At 50.5% G+C, this 13,218-nt stretch overlaps 1 protein-coding gene across 2 annotated transcripts in view; it reads right to left on the bottom strand.

The window, feature by feature from the left end:
• Nucleotides 1-4,170: 4,170 nt before the first annotated feature.
• SLC2A9 (solute carrier family 2 member 9) overlaps nt 4,171-13,218 on the bottom strand; it is a 241,531-nt gene continuing 232,483 nt past the window's right edge. For both annotated transcript variants that reach the window (XM_058723094.1, XM_058723093.1), the window contains one exon: nt 4,171-6,037. In XM_058723094.1, coding sequence (XP_058579077.1) covers nt 5,783-6,037 — 255 coding nt within the window. In that variant the 3' untranslated portion in view covers nt 4,171-5,782. The remainder of the gene's footprint in view (nt 6,038-13,218) is intronic.

The raw sequence follows: 13,218 nt of genomic DNA, 5'->3' as shown, positions 1-13,218 counted from the left end.
CCAATCGCTGCTGCAGGAAGCCAAGCCTGGCCAATCACAGACTTTGCCTTTCTGTCCTTGCTTGCTGGTGATTGGCTGGGCAATTGCATCGCATTGTTGGACTGACCAATGACTCCTTGAGCAGAAACTCAGTGTGAATGGCAGTCTTTCAAAGCTGCATTACTTACAAAGTTTCCTGAACTGTAGGACCAGTTGGGGATGAGAATTAGAGGTTCACTCACCACCTCCTTCTCAGAGGCCCACACCTGGAGTTCCCTTTCCTGTCTGCACTCACTCTGGCTATGGAAGCTGGATCATGGACGTCTCTAGCCCTACCGAGGAGGAGTCCTTTGCAAGACTTCGTCTCCATCTGACACTGCGAACGGGGCCAGCCATTATCTTTCTCCTCGAGTCCCTTAAATAGAAACTTCTTCTCTGCCTTCATCGTTTTATACTCACTCTTCCCTGAAGGGAGGACGACTGGTTTTCTTTGATTGAGGAGGTGGAGAATCTGATATTCCCTGGCTAGAGTTTTCTGACTGGGTTAAGTATATGGGTTTAAAGATGTGAGCATTTTGTCAAAGAACGGCACCAGATGGAGTTAAGCAGGCGAGGAAAATGTTACTCAAGACGATTGCAATAGGGGTTGATGCTACTGAACAGGGGAGAAAGATCAGCTCCCGTGCAAGAGGGCGCAGCTGGGGACTTGTAGCCAACAGGCAGGGTGAGGGATCTATGGATGGAATCTGCTAAGGGCCTCTGGTTAGGCGTCAAGGGTCGGGGAAGGAGGAGCCTGATTGCATGTCAGAGGTTGGGGTATTCTCCCTAAACTGGCTTAGCAGGACTCTTGCTAAAACTGGGGTCAGCAGGCCAAGGACAAGACTTAGTCAAGGAGAGACTCAGGGGCGCCTGGGAGGCTCAGTCAGTTGAGAGTCTGACTTGATTTTGGCTCAGGTCATGATCTCATGGTTTATGGGATAGAGCCCCATGTAGGGCTCTGGGCTGACAGCACTGAACCTGCTTGGGATTCTCTCTCTCTCTCTCTCTCTCTCTCTCTCTCTGCATCCCCCCCTCTCAAAATAAATAAATAAACTTAAAAAAAAAAATGAAGAGGCTCAGAGGAGCCTGACTGAAGTTTCGTCAAGGAGGGAATCCTTATCAGCATCACTGTTTTCTCTCCGCCTCAGGAATTGATCTGCCACACGACCTACACACTCCCCGTTCCTGCGTGTGTGAATGCCCTGGCCCCATGTGTATGTGGTGGGGGAGGTATGAGTGTGTGTGTGGTGGAGGGACGGGCAGTGAAAAGCCTGTAGGCCTTGGTGTGTATGTATGTTCAGCTCGGAGGTTCAGTATCAGGAAACATGCCTAAGGTATTTTCTTGAATACAGCTTCAGTCAGTATCAGGGAGGATATATAATCTCCCCTCCAGAGTGGCTGTCCCGCATTTCATTCCCACTAGTGATGTATGGAGCGCCCTATGCTCCATGTTCTTGCCAATGTTCATTCTTTCACTCTGTCTCTCAATTGTTCAGATCGGGTACTTCCTGTGATTTGTCAGTATGTTCACCGATCCTTTCCTCTGCCGTCTCCATTCTGTCACTGATGATGTCAGGTGAGGTTTAATTTTCAGTTACTGCATCGTTCAGTTCTAAAGGTGTGATTTTTAGAAATGGTTTTGATTGCTTTGCTGAGAATGTCTATCTTTCCATTCATTTCCAGAGTGTATCCCCATACTCCATGGAGCATGACTGTAATACTTTACCGTAGTTATTAACATCTAGGTCCTCTGAGGTTGGCCTATGTTGATTGCTCTTTCCCTTGAGAGTTATTGAGGCTTTCCTGGTTTTCACAGAACTTTGAACTGTGTTTTGGACACTTTGAATACTATCATATGAGGGTCTATGTCCTATTAAAACTTTTGAACATTTTTTTTTTTTAAAGCAGTCAATTAGTCTGGTTATGTGCAGATGGCAAGTTCTGACCCACATTCTGTGGACCATGTTTCTGGTTTCTGGTTGGTTTTCAAAGGCTTTTCAGTGTAATTTGGGCCCACCTCGAGTCTGTTACCCGGGAGCCACTGAAGTCTTACACTTCAGTCCCTAAATTTCTGCTACATTGCTTCCAGAAAGTTTCATGCATACAGAGCTCAGGGGGTGAGCCCAGGACTTCAATACAGATTTTGGGTGTCCATGTGTTTAGCTGTGTCCTCACTGTGATTTCCTGTTGTCACTTCTCCTGGTGATTTGGCTACAAATCCAAGGTTTTAGCCTCCCCATTGTGTCACACATTCACAACTGGGTTTTCATCTGGGGCAAAACACTGATAGAAAAAATGAGAAAAAAAAAATTACAGCATTCCCTTACCTTCCCCAATCCGCAGTGGCCCATCTTGCCAGTTCCTGTCATTGGAGAGAAGGATTTCTCTTAGATTTTAGATGTGGCTCCCATTCTCTGTGGCCATCACTGCTGCCACTGCCCTGGGTGTTCAGCTTCATGACTGTGTTACAGCAAATACTCGGCACCCAGGAAGGGACAAGAGACACACACTTGGGGAATCAGAAAAGACTGTTTATGTCACATCAGCACCTCCCCAGCAGAGTCACCTCCAAAGGCCAAGCCCTGAGTCCTGGTGCTGGCCTTCTTTTATGCCTGGCTAGCTTCCAGGTACTTGGCAACATTCTATTGGCTGCACAGGGGGCACCATTGGTTGTGCTTCGCGGGCAGTTGGCTGGTGCAAGACGCAAGCAAGATTATAGAGGCCAAAAGCAGGAAAGGGGAGTATCCAGCCTCGGACATCTGGCGGGCCCTTTTTTATCTGCTTTTGCTGGCTTTCCTTCTCAACTGGAACTTGCCTCAGTGTGCCGCCTACATTCTTTCCCCAGAGGGTCACCCCTACTGTTCCTCTGGCCAGACAGGGAGGGTTTTTTTCTCTTGAGGCTTTTTCCATTGGCCCTGCTGTGTGGCTCTGGGCACTGGTCTCTCCTGGAGTGCAAGTCAGGAGATACAGGAGGGAAAAAAAATGCAGAAAACTCACCTCCATAGAGGTCGTCCTGTGAGTTCTGATGGCTTTCCTCAATTTGCCTGCTATCATTTATCTTTCCGGTATTTGTGCTACGTGTTCTGCCCAGAGGTCTTGGTTATAATCAGTGAGAGAAACAGAGTGTGCTTATTTCATCGTAGCCAGACCCAGAGGCTGGAAGAGTGACTTTTCTTTCAGTGAATCTGAGAAGAGGAGAGGTCAGCCATCGTGGCTTGGAAATGGAAGGATAAAGTAAAACAGTAAGACTGGGACCTAATCCCTAATCCTTGGGCAGAAGCTGGGGCAAGGGGTCTGTTAATTTTGAGCAGCGATTCCTTTAGGGAATCCATATCCATGATTGGATATGGGTGGGGGGAGGGTGCCATAAGTGGTTAGAACCTCTCAGAAAGCAAAGAGCCTGTGCAGCAAGGCTCATGGGCATGTCTGTCTGTCTGACTCACCACTTCCCATTATTTTTGGCATCGGAAGAACAACTCCGTACATGAGGAGGTCACTGCAATGGATGTTAGAGTATGATCAAAAGGCTTGGGAATGGACATGCTGTGTTTGATTTAATATCAAGTGGAAAAAATAGGAGATAAGAGACAAGAGAGTTTGTACATTGTGTTTTATGTATTCTGTGACTATAACGGTGTAGGTAATAGGCCAGAAATGGACGGAGATGTATGAAAATTAACGTGATCATGGTAGGGAACCTAAAGCGTGTGAGATTATGGGGTCTTAGTGGTTTTTTTTTTCAAACATTTACTTGGTGTTTTTCTGCTGACTTTTCCAATGTGGCAACATGTAGGAGAGTTCCTGGCCTGTTGCCTGATGGTTGTGCGGTTTTCCCATCTCATTGCTGTCATTTATTTGGGAAGGGCTTTCCTGATTCTCACTTCCCACTAACCCCTGATTAGGTGGTCCTGTGTCCTGTTCCTGTATCCCCATGTCCCCCCTCCTCCGGGTCCTGAGGAGGAGGCCATTAATGCTTCTTTGATTTTCAATCTTCTGTGGTAGGCATGAGCAAATGCGGGTAAGGGCAGTATATTCTCCTGCTCACTGATGTGTCCTCGATGCCTTCCTAGTGCCCAGACCAGGCTAGGTACCTCCTCTCTAGAAGCTAAATACTCAGGTCTACAAATGAAAGACGACACTCCACAGCTGAGATATCTTTTTGCACTTTATTTGGCTTTTATGTTCTTATGTTCTCAGGCACTTTTTTGCACCCACATATCACTTTCTCTCCATATCGACACCCACCGTCCAAATCTTTCAGCCAAACCAAAGCTGGGTAGTATGGTGCACTGTGTTGGAAGCCAACCAAAGGAGAAGCCCAGTGATAGAAGAGTATTCGGCAGGAAAGGAAATTCAGAACTCAGGTTTTGGCGAAGGCTGGCCTTGCCAGGAATGGTCAGGAAAGCCTGAGGGATTGTGGCTGAAAGGGTCTCAGGGGCATTGCCATGTCCAGAGCCCTTCCTCTCTGGCCCACTCCTACTGTGACATACTAAATTCAAGCACACACGTGCTAATTCGCGTGTACTTTCATATATATATGGGCATTCTGAACTTGTTTCAGTCTGCACGCAAGTACAGGGAATCACCCAATCCACAGGGCCGGCATTTTCACAGCAGGCTGCAAACTGATCCAACCCAAACAGCCCTAGCACATAGGGCTGGAAGAGTCCTCAAGCATATCTGCTCTGAAGCACTCCTCCCACAAGTGACACTTAGATTTCCACAACAGCAGTCAAGACAAGCAATCACCCAACCTTCTCTTGAGCACTTTGTGTAATGCTGAACTCACCGTCTGTGATTAATTTAATGTGTCAACTTGACTGGGTCTTGGGGGGCTTCAGATATTTGGTTAAACATTATTTTGGACATGCCCACGAGGGTACCTCCAGACAAGATTAGCATTTGAATTGGTGGACTGTGTAAAGCAGACTGCTCTCCCCGATGTGGGTGGGCCTCAGCCAATCTGTCAAGGGCCTGAATAGAACACAAAGGGGCAGAGGAAAGGAGAATTTGCCCTCACACTTACACTGGTCTTCTGCCCTGTCTTTCCAAGCCTTGGTTTCACTTCAGAATCGTTCTTAATATTGTTTTTTCAGTTGAGCAGAACTCAATCCGCAGTCACTGCCCCAGCTACTGGAAAGTTACTTCTCCCACGTTTTGAACCTCTTTATGTCTTCTGAGACACATCTGATGCTCTGAGATGAAGACAGTCTCATGGATGGAAGTCTTGAGCCCTGTGGGACACAGCCTGGATGATGGTGGGTTCGTATCAGCTTCTTGAGCCAGAGACACCCACAAGGCCAAGCCAAAGACTGGTAACCAGGCACTTGTTAGGACGTAAAAGAGTCTTTCCACTGAAGTCTGAAAACCTTCATCTAGGACCAAAGACAAGGGTCCCTTGGGGTTTCAGGATCCGGGCTGAGGGCAGCTCAAGGCTTCTTATGGCTCATCTGGCACCAGGACCTTGGTCTGTGCTTTTCGGCCCACTGCCATCTCTGGTCAGACTAAATGGTTTTCCGGTGAGAAAGCCTTCAGATGCTATTTCCCCAATTTCATGTCGAAACCATGGGCTAAGTCATGAAGAGGACAGGCCATTGATCCATAAGAAAAATGAGGGGTCCACCTTCCAGAGAGTTTGGAGATAAGCTATGAATGAAACCCAAATGGTTGTGACGTTAGATTAGCAAAGGTTTATTTTTAAATACTTAATAATATTAACCGTGTAGGGAAACCTCTGGTTTCCTGAAATGGTGAGACTATCCATTTAGACAATCCCATCTTTGACATAATTGTCCAGCGTGGAGGCGATGTCTTGCTCGGGCCTTCTGGCCACCTTATTGTCGCTCACAGATGAGTCCGTGTTCTCCTCCGGAGGGTAGGCCTTGTTCCTTTTGGCAAATGCCTGGCTGATTTCTGCATGGGTTCTGTTTTTTGTCTCAGGCAGGACAAAATAGAAATAGATAGCACCTGTGAGGCAGATCGCAGCAAAAACCAGGAAACAGTAGGTGTCCAGACTTTTCTGTGGGAAGGAGAGACAAGGAACATCAAGGAGACAATCACAAATCTGGCTGTGAAACCATCTCTCAACAGATTTTTTAAATATTTTTTTAAGTGTTTATTTCTGAGAGAGAGACAGAGCACAAGCTGTGGAGGGGCAGAGAGAGGGAGACTCAGAATCCGAAGCAGGCGCCAGGCGCTGAGCTGTCAGCACAGAGCCCGACGCGGGGCTCGAATCCACGAACCATGAGATCATGACCTGAGTTGAAGTGGGACGCTCAACTGACTGAACCGCGCAGGTGCCCCTCTCAACGGATTTTTATGGCTCCCCATCCCTATATCAATATTCCTGGATGGCATACCAGGCCTGTGACATAGACTCTATAGGCAAATGGTGCCTTAAGAAGCATCTGCAGGAGACATTCTCATGTGAGCCATGAACACATCAGCTTCAAACCCCGGGACCCATGAAGGAATGCCAGTCTTCTGTTTTCTTTTTTGAAAACTAGGCATATAGAAACTAGTCATCATGAAAGCAAGATGTCATACTTGCTGAAAGTTATTTTAAGTTCATATTTGCACACCTTGAATGAGGGTGCCTGAGGCTGGAGCCTACCACCTGAAGCCTGAAAGTCACCTGTGACAGCTCTGTCCCCTCAGCTGTCATGCGGGACCCATGCACTGAGTCCCAGCTGGACTTCTTCCTCAAACAGGTCCCCGGTGTCACCTCCCCTGGTGCCCCCACTCCTGAAGTCCAGCCTAGGGGGCACCTGGGGCCATATGGGACCACCAGACTCTGCTCTTGTGGGAAGGCAGCCACAGATGAAGATCCATAAATGGACGTGCGTGGCTGTGCTCCAGTAGAATTTCCTTACAGAATAAACCCTGTGGTGGGCAGGACTTTGTCAAACCCGGCCACGCCCAAGGGACAATTGCCTCTCGCCTTCTTCACCCACGTCCCCCATCCATGTGGCCTTTTCCCCATCTCTTCCCTGCAATGCAGCCCAGGGAGTCTTGCAAAAATGTATCTTGGTCATGCCAGCACCCTGCTTAAAACCTTGCAGCTGCCTCCCATCGCTCGTGGGACCCACTTCCTTGACTTGCCCTGGGGTCACGAGGTCTCCTCTCTGTGCCTCTTCCGCACGGGCTTTGACACTCCCGTCTCCCACCCTTCTTCTGCTGACTCGGGGTCCCTGCACTTGCTAATCCCTCTTCCCTACACTGTCCACCTCCTCAGCTCCTGTCTCTCTCCTTCTCCAAGCGCGTGCCCTGCCCCAGGCCAGGACCCTGTATTATCATCTCTCCTGGTTCTGTCCTCCTTCCCTGGACGTTGATGGTAACTGCATAGTTAGTAGTGTGGCTGCTTGATGAATGACTGTCTGCTGCTGGGCTGTCCGCTCCATGAGGCAGCAGCTCCGTGAGCAAAAATGTCTGGTTTTGCTCATCGCTGTGGCCCAGTGCTCAGGCTAGTGCGTGGGCAATGGTAGATGCTCAGTGGATAATTTATGGAGTGAACAAATCAATCGATTTGTCAATCGGATTTCAATCAGAGAAATCAATCTGTCTCGTAAGTTTCCCTGTTGCTGTGGACTTGACTTATGTGGCCCCCAAATTCGTATGTTGAATCCCTAACCCTCAATGTGACTATATTTGGAGATGGGACTTTTGGGAGGTCATTAAGGTGAAATGAGGTCATAAGGGTGGGGTCCTAATCCCACAGGATGAGTGGCCTTAGAAGAAGGGGGAGAAAGAGAGCTCTCTTTCCCTCCATGAGCACACAGAGGAAAACCCATGGGAGGCCACAGGGAGAAGGCAGCCGTCTGTGAGGCAGGAAGGGAGCCCTCACCACAAACTGAGACAGACAGAGGTCCCGAGGTGCCCACCTGGAAAAGCAGATCTTTGGATGACATTGCCCTGGGCCCTAATCCTACAATTCCCATCTCTTTCAAAATGAAAGCTCTTTAAATATCTGCCTGCCCCTTTGTAGTTCTCTTTTCTGAGGCACTTCTACAGAACAGGCACACTGCAAGAGGACCTCGGGCCCCTCAGAAAACCCATTTTGCTAGCCCACCTTGCCGGGGCTGTGTGCCATCAGGAGGCTGGAAGCCAGAAGCTGGAAACAGGCTCCAGGGCCCAATTTACAATGGGGTTGCTCCTGCAAGGACCAGACCGGACCAGACCAGACCAGTCGGAGCCACGTGGGCCCGGGCCCTGGCCTTCGTCGCCTTTCCCCTCATCGTGATGCTCAAAATCACGCCTGGGGTGGAGATTTAACATGAAAATAAGGTGTGTTGTGTCAGCTGCACCTGTGTGTCCTGGCTCCTACGTGCTTGTATGTGCCCAGAAGGCACCCCTTTCCCGCCTCGGCCCCTCAACACCTTCCCCGGCCGTTGTCTGGGACGCAGCCTGGTGTCCCTCCTTCTAAGGCTGCCTCCCTCAGCCCAGGTGTGAACTTGCAATACTCACACCATCCCTGCCCCTTTCTACCCATGAGAGTCAAAGAACCTGAGGTCGGTAACAAGACCAGATCAGCTGGCACCTGGGCCTTGTGCTTGCAGGCTCCAGAACGGTGACAAAATGGGTTTCTGTCGTCTAAGTGCCCGGGTCTGTGGTGTTTTGCGATGGCGGCCCGAGCTGACCAAAATACCACTGGCTCTGACATCCTATCGTTTTACGACTGGGAATAATTAGAAAACCTAGGTCTCTGCTTTGAAATGAAGCCCGTTTAATTGAAGCTTGTACAAATTGAAATATTTTCATTGCTCCTGGGAATGGTAAGTCAAGAAGAAAGGATTTTTATTTATTGAAACAATTTTTGTGTTTGAGAGAGAGGACACGCATAAGTGGGGGAGGGGCAGAGGGAAAGAGAGAGAGAGAAGCTCAAGCAGGCTCCGTGCTGAGTGATGGGGCTCGATCCCTGGCCCTGGGATCATGACCCGAGCTGAAATCAAGAGTCGGACGCTCAACTGACTGAGCTACCCAGGTGCTCCAAGAAGAAAGGATATTTTAAATGACTAGTCAGTCTTTGCAACAGCCGTGTCAGCAGGACCACTGGCTCCTGCTGGGGACATGAGCTGGCCCCTGCCTGCAGCCGAGGAATGCTGCTGATATTAATACTGGCATCAGAACTGAGCCTCGTTTGTTGAGGATTCTGGGGCGAGACCTTGAGCCGAGACCTTTGCACTCAGGGAATGAAGCGTCTTGCCCAAGGCCTCCCGTTTGGTTGGCCTGAGGCTGCGAGTCTGCAGCCTTAACCGCCTTGCAAACTGGCTCCTGGTGGCCAGGCACACCCCGTCCCTCCAGGACCAGCTTCCTAAGCCACAGCTGGCCGATGCGCGTGGCTGTCTGAGCCTCTCATGTCTGAAAGCGCCTTTTCCCCTCTCTCATACGGGAGGGTACAGACTTCTGATTTCAAAGTAGTTTCTTCTCAAGCATTTGAAGACAGTGTTCCTTGCCCAACGGTAGTGGAATCTTGCTCAGGAGGAGGAGGATGTCCCCTGATTGTCATTTCTTTTCAGGTGATCTGAGTTTTCCCTATGGAACTTGGAGGGTTTTCTTTTTAACTCCAGTATTTTTTTTAACGTTTATTTATTTATTTTGAGAGAGACAGAGAGCATGCGCAGGGCAGGGGCGGAGAGAGGACAGAGGATCCCAAGCAGGCTCCCTGCTGTCAGCGCAGAACCCCAGGTGGGGCTCGACCTCACGAACCGTGAGATCAGGACCTGAGCTGAAATCCAGAGTTAGATGCTTAACCCGACTGAGCCCCCCAGGCTTAATAAGAGTATGCTGACTGAGTGGATAAAGGAATGAAATCTGAGCACTTTCACGGACAAGCATGAAGGGACAAAGGTGGTCCAGGTTAGATTGTCACGACGGGACCAAAATAGAATCCTTCTGCTCAGTGTCCACCGCGACCTGTGGGATGCTGGCTCACAGGTGATTCATACCAAGCTCCCAGGAGAGTCAGTGCTGGGCTGTCACTTAAGAACCGATGGGGAGTCAAGTGCCTTCCACCTGTACCTCCAGCTCTGCGGAGAGCTTAACAAGTCAAGGCTGCTCCACGGTTGGAGCGTTAGGACGTCTCCAGGGGAGGCCGGGAGGCAGCAGGGATCTTAGTGATATCTTACGCCTCTGCCGTGCGTGGTAGCTCCCAAGCCACTGTCATATGTACCCTTCGGGTCTTGTTGGAGTTGCTGCCTGACGGCATTTCAGCTCCACGTGCCCAGCCGGAAGCCACATTTAAGGACCCTGTGGACGCCCCCGGCTTGCCCTTCCCTCCCTGGCAAGCCCGCTCTTCCCCACTGGTTCTCAGACACACGCTGCTATATTCCCTGGGCCAAGATGGACACCAGACTCACCTCTGACTGCTTCCCGCTCTCTGCCTGTCTCTGCTACTAAGTCCTGATGACTTTACCCTGAAACATCCTTTTTCTTTTTTGTAAAAATACACACTTTTTTTTTTTATCCAGAGAGAATTTACATAAAGTAACTTGCGCAGATCTGAAGTGTAGAGTTCCACAAGTCTGGATAAAAGTACTCTCCTGTGTAACTAACACCTACGTCAAGACGCAGAACATTTCCACCACTCCAGAAAGTTCTTTGTGCCATTTTCTAGTCAGTGCCTCCTGTCTCCCAGCCACCTCCCTGCTGTCCCCAACACATAGAGTCAACCACCGTTCTGGTGTCTGTCACTGTACCCTCCATTTTTCCTGCCCCTGTCCCGGGCCACCAGGCAGCCAAAGAGTTCTTTTAAAGTCACAAAATGAGGGGAGCCTGGGTGGCTCAGTCAGTTGAGCATCTGACTTCGGCTCAGGTTCACGATCTCACAGTTGGTGGGTTTGAGCCCCATGTCGGGCTCTGTGCTGACAGTCCAGAGCCTGGAGCCTGCTTTGGATTCTGTGTCTCCCTCTTTCTCTGCCCCTCCCCTGCTCACACACTCTCTCTCTCTCTCTCAAAAATTAATAAACATTAAAAAAAAAATTAAAGTCACAAAATAGTTCTGTCTTAAAACCATGCAATGGCTTCCTAGAGTCCTTTGGAAAAACCCCCAATCCCTATCACGCCCTCAGTACCTGGGCAGATCCGGCCTCCACCCCCCTCCCCTCCCTTACAACTACCTGTGATGCCCTACATCCCTCAGCTGCCTGCTCTGGGCCTGCGCAGGGCCTCTGCCAGCCTCTTCCTGCTCCCCACCACCCTCACCCCCACTGACTCCCTCAACCTCAGCTTGAAAGGTCTCTGCACTGGTCAGCCCAGTTAGGCCCCACTTTACCCCCTTCCATGAAGCCCAAACCTACACCTGGTCCCACAAGGATCATGTCTATTCTCTCTGAAATGTTAGGGCAGGATTGTGCCCCAATGTCGGTGCCAGTGGAGAAGGAGCAAGCGAAAGGTTGTCTCCTCCTCCCTCTAGACCCAAGGATACCAGCTGGAGCCTCCAGAGAGGCGAGGGGGCAGCTTTATTTGCTTTCAGATCCCACGATCCTGGGTCCGCATCAGCTTCCTCCTCACGCTGAACAGGCGTTTGGGATATGACCCGATAATTTTCAAGTTGAAAAGAACCATTTTCCCGCTTCCAGATTTTACTGAACTCAAACGAAATTTTATAACTCCTGTGGAGTCAAGCAGGTGTACAATTGCAGGCAATCTTTTCCAAACCAGAAAATGCTGGTGCCGACGGCAGAGGCTGCTTGGTCCGCAGGCTTTTATAACCAACGGCCCAAGGAACACACCGATGCTGACCGTAGCAGAGGCCCAAGGAAAAGGCAGCCTTTGGCTAAGGACATGGAAACAGAGAGTGATACTAATGCCCCCACGGGTCAAGGCAGCCCATGCCATCTGCCCATAACTAGAACACTCTGCAGGAAGGGGTGGGGTGGGTGGCAGAGAAGGGGGAAGAGGGAAGAAGGCAACAAGCCATCCTGGACGGCTCAGCGAGTTCGGGGCAGTGTAAGCTTCCAGCGCTCACCATGAATTGCTCTGTCTTTCTTTTCTCCTCTTCCCAAGTGACCCTAGGACCACACGGCAGGAAGCAACCTTTATGGTACTAATAATGACCACGATGGCAACTGGTCCTGACTGTCCACGGGCAGACACTGTGCTCAAGACCTGACTTCACCTCTGCTTGTTTCGGGAGCCCTGCTGCAAAACTGGGGCAATTCTTTCGTTGCATGGGCATAAAAATGACGGCAATCAAAGTTGGACAGATTTGACCGGCATGGGCTTCACCTAACTGCTGACGGCATGGTCAGGATTCAAGTCACGGTTGGGATTCAAGGTCAGGCTGTCTGACCTCAAAGTCCGTACAGTCTTCCCGGTGTCTCATTTATATCTAAGGTAGTGCCAGGCAAATCAGGGCAATAGGAACAACAGACAGCTACGGCAGCCACCACTCACCAGGCTGGTCTGTACTGGAGATGGTCCTGACGTCTGCCTCGGGCCGGGAGCCCCCAGACACAGAGCCTGACTCTGGGGTGTCAGTGCAAGTGACCCAGGGGGCACGGGTAGGGGAGGGATTGAGCTGGGGGTATGTGACCAAGTATCTCGGGCTGCTCAGAACCAAGTAGTTCTCCGGGAGGTGAGACTTATGGGGACGGTCCTGTTGTGGGTTGGACTGTGTCCCCCGAAAGGTATGGTGAAATCCTCACCCCGGGGCCCGTGAATGTGGTGCCGTTTGGAAACTGTCTTCGCAGAGGTAATCAAGTTAAGGCGAGGTCATACGAGACCACGGTGGGCCTGCAATCCGATCACTGGTGTCCTTACAGAAAGAGGCCTGGAGACATACACGAAGGAAGAAGGCCCCGTGCCCAGGGAGGCAGAGACTGGGGTAATTAATGCAGCTACAAGCCAAGGAGCACTGAAAACCTCCAGTAGCTCGGAGAAGGCACGGGACACGCCCTTCCCTCACAGCTTTCAGGAGGAACCAGCCCTCCTCGCCTCCTGACTGTGTGCTTCTAGCTTCTGGAACCGCGCGAGGATAAATTTCTATTGTCACAAACTGCTAAGTCTGTGGTACTTGGTGATGGCCGCTCTGGAACCCGAGATAGGAGGGGACGTGTCCAGCTGGAACTCAGTGCTTCTTGGGGCCTCTGGGAGACGCGGAGCACACAGCAGAGTCGCCCCCACACAGACAAGGAGGGGGAAGCTGCGTATTCACCCACACCCTCACTGGCTGTGGGCCGCCCCGACCGTCTGCCTGCTCCT

This window comes from Neofelis nebulosa, chromosome 3 (genome assembly GCF_028018385.1).
Source record: "Neofelis nebulosa isolate mNeoNeb1 chromosome 3, mNeoNeb1.pri, whole genome shotgun sequence".
Lineage (NCBI taxonomy): Eukaryota > Metazoa > Chordata > Mammalia > Carnivora > Felidae > Neofelis > Neofelis nebulosa.
The sequence above is the reverse complement of the archived record's forward strand: the minus strand, read 5'-3'. Positions and strand labels throughout refer to the sequence as shown.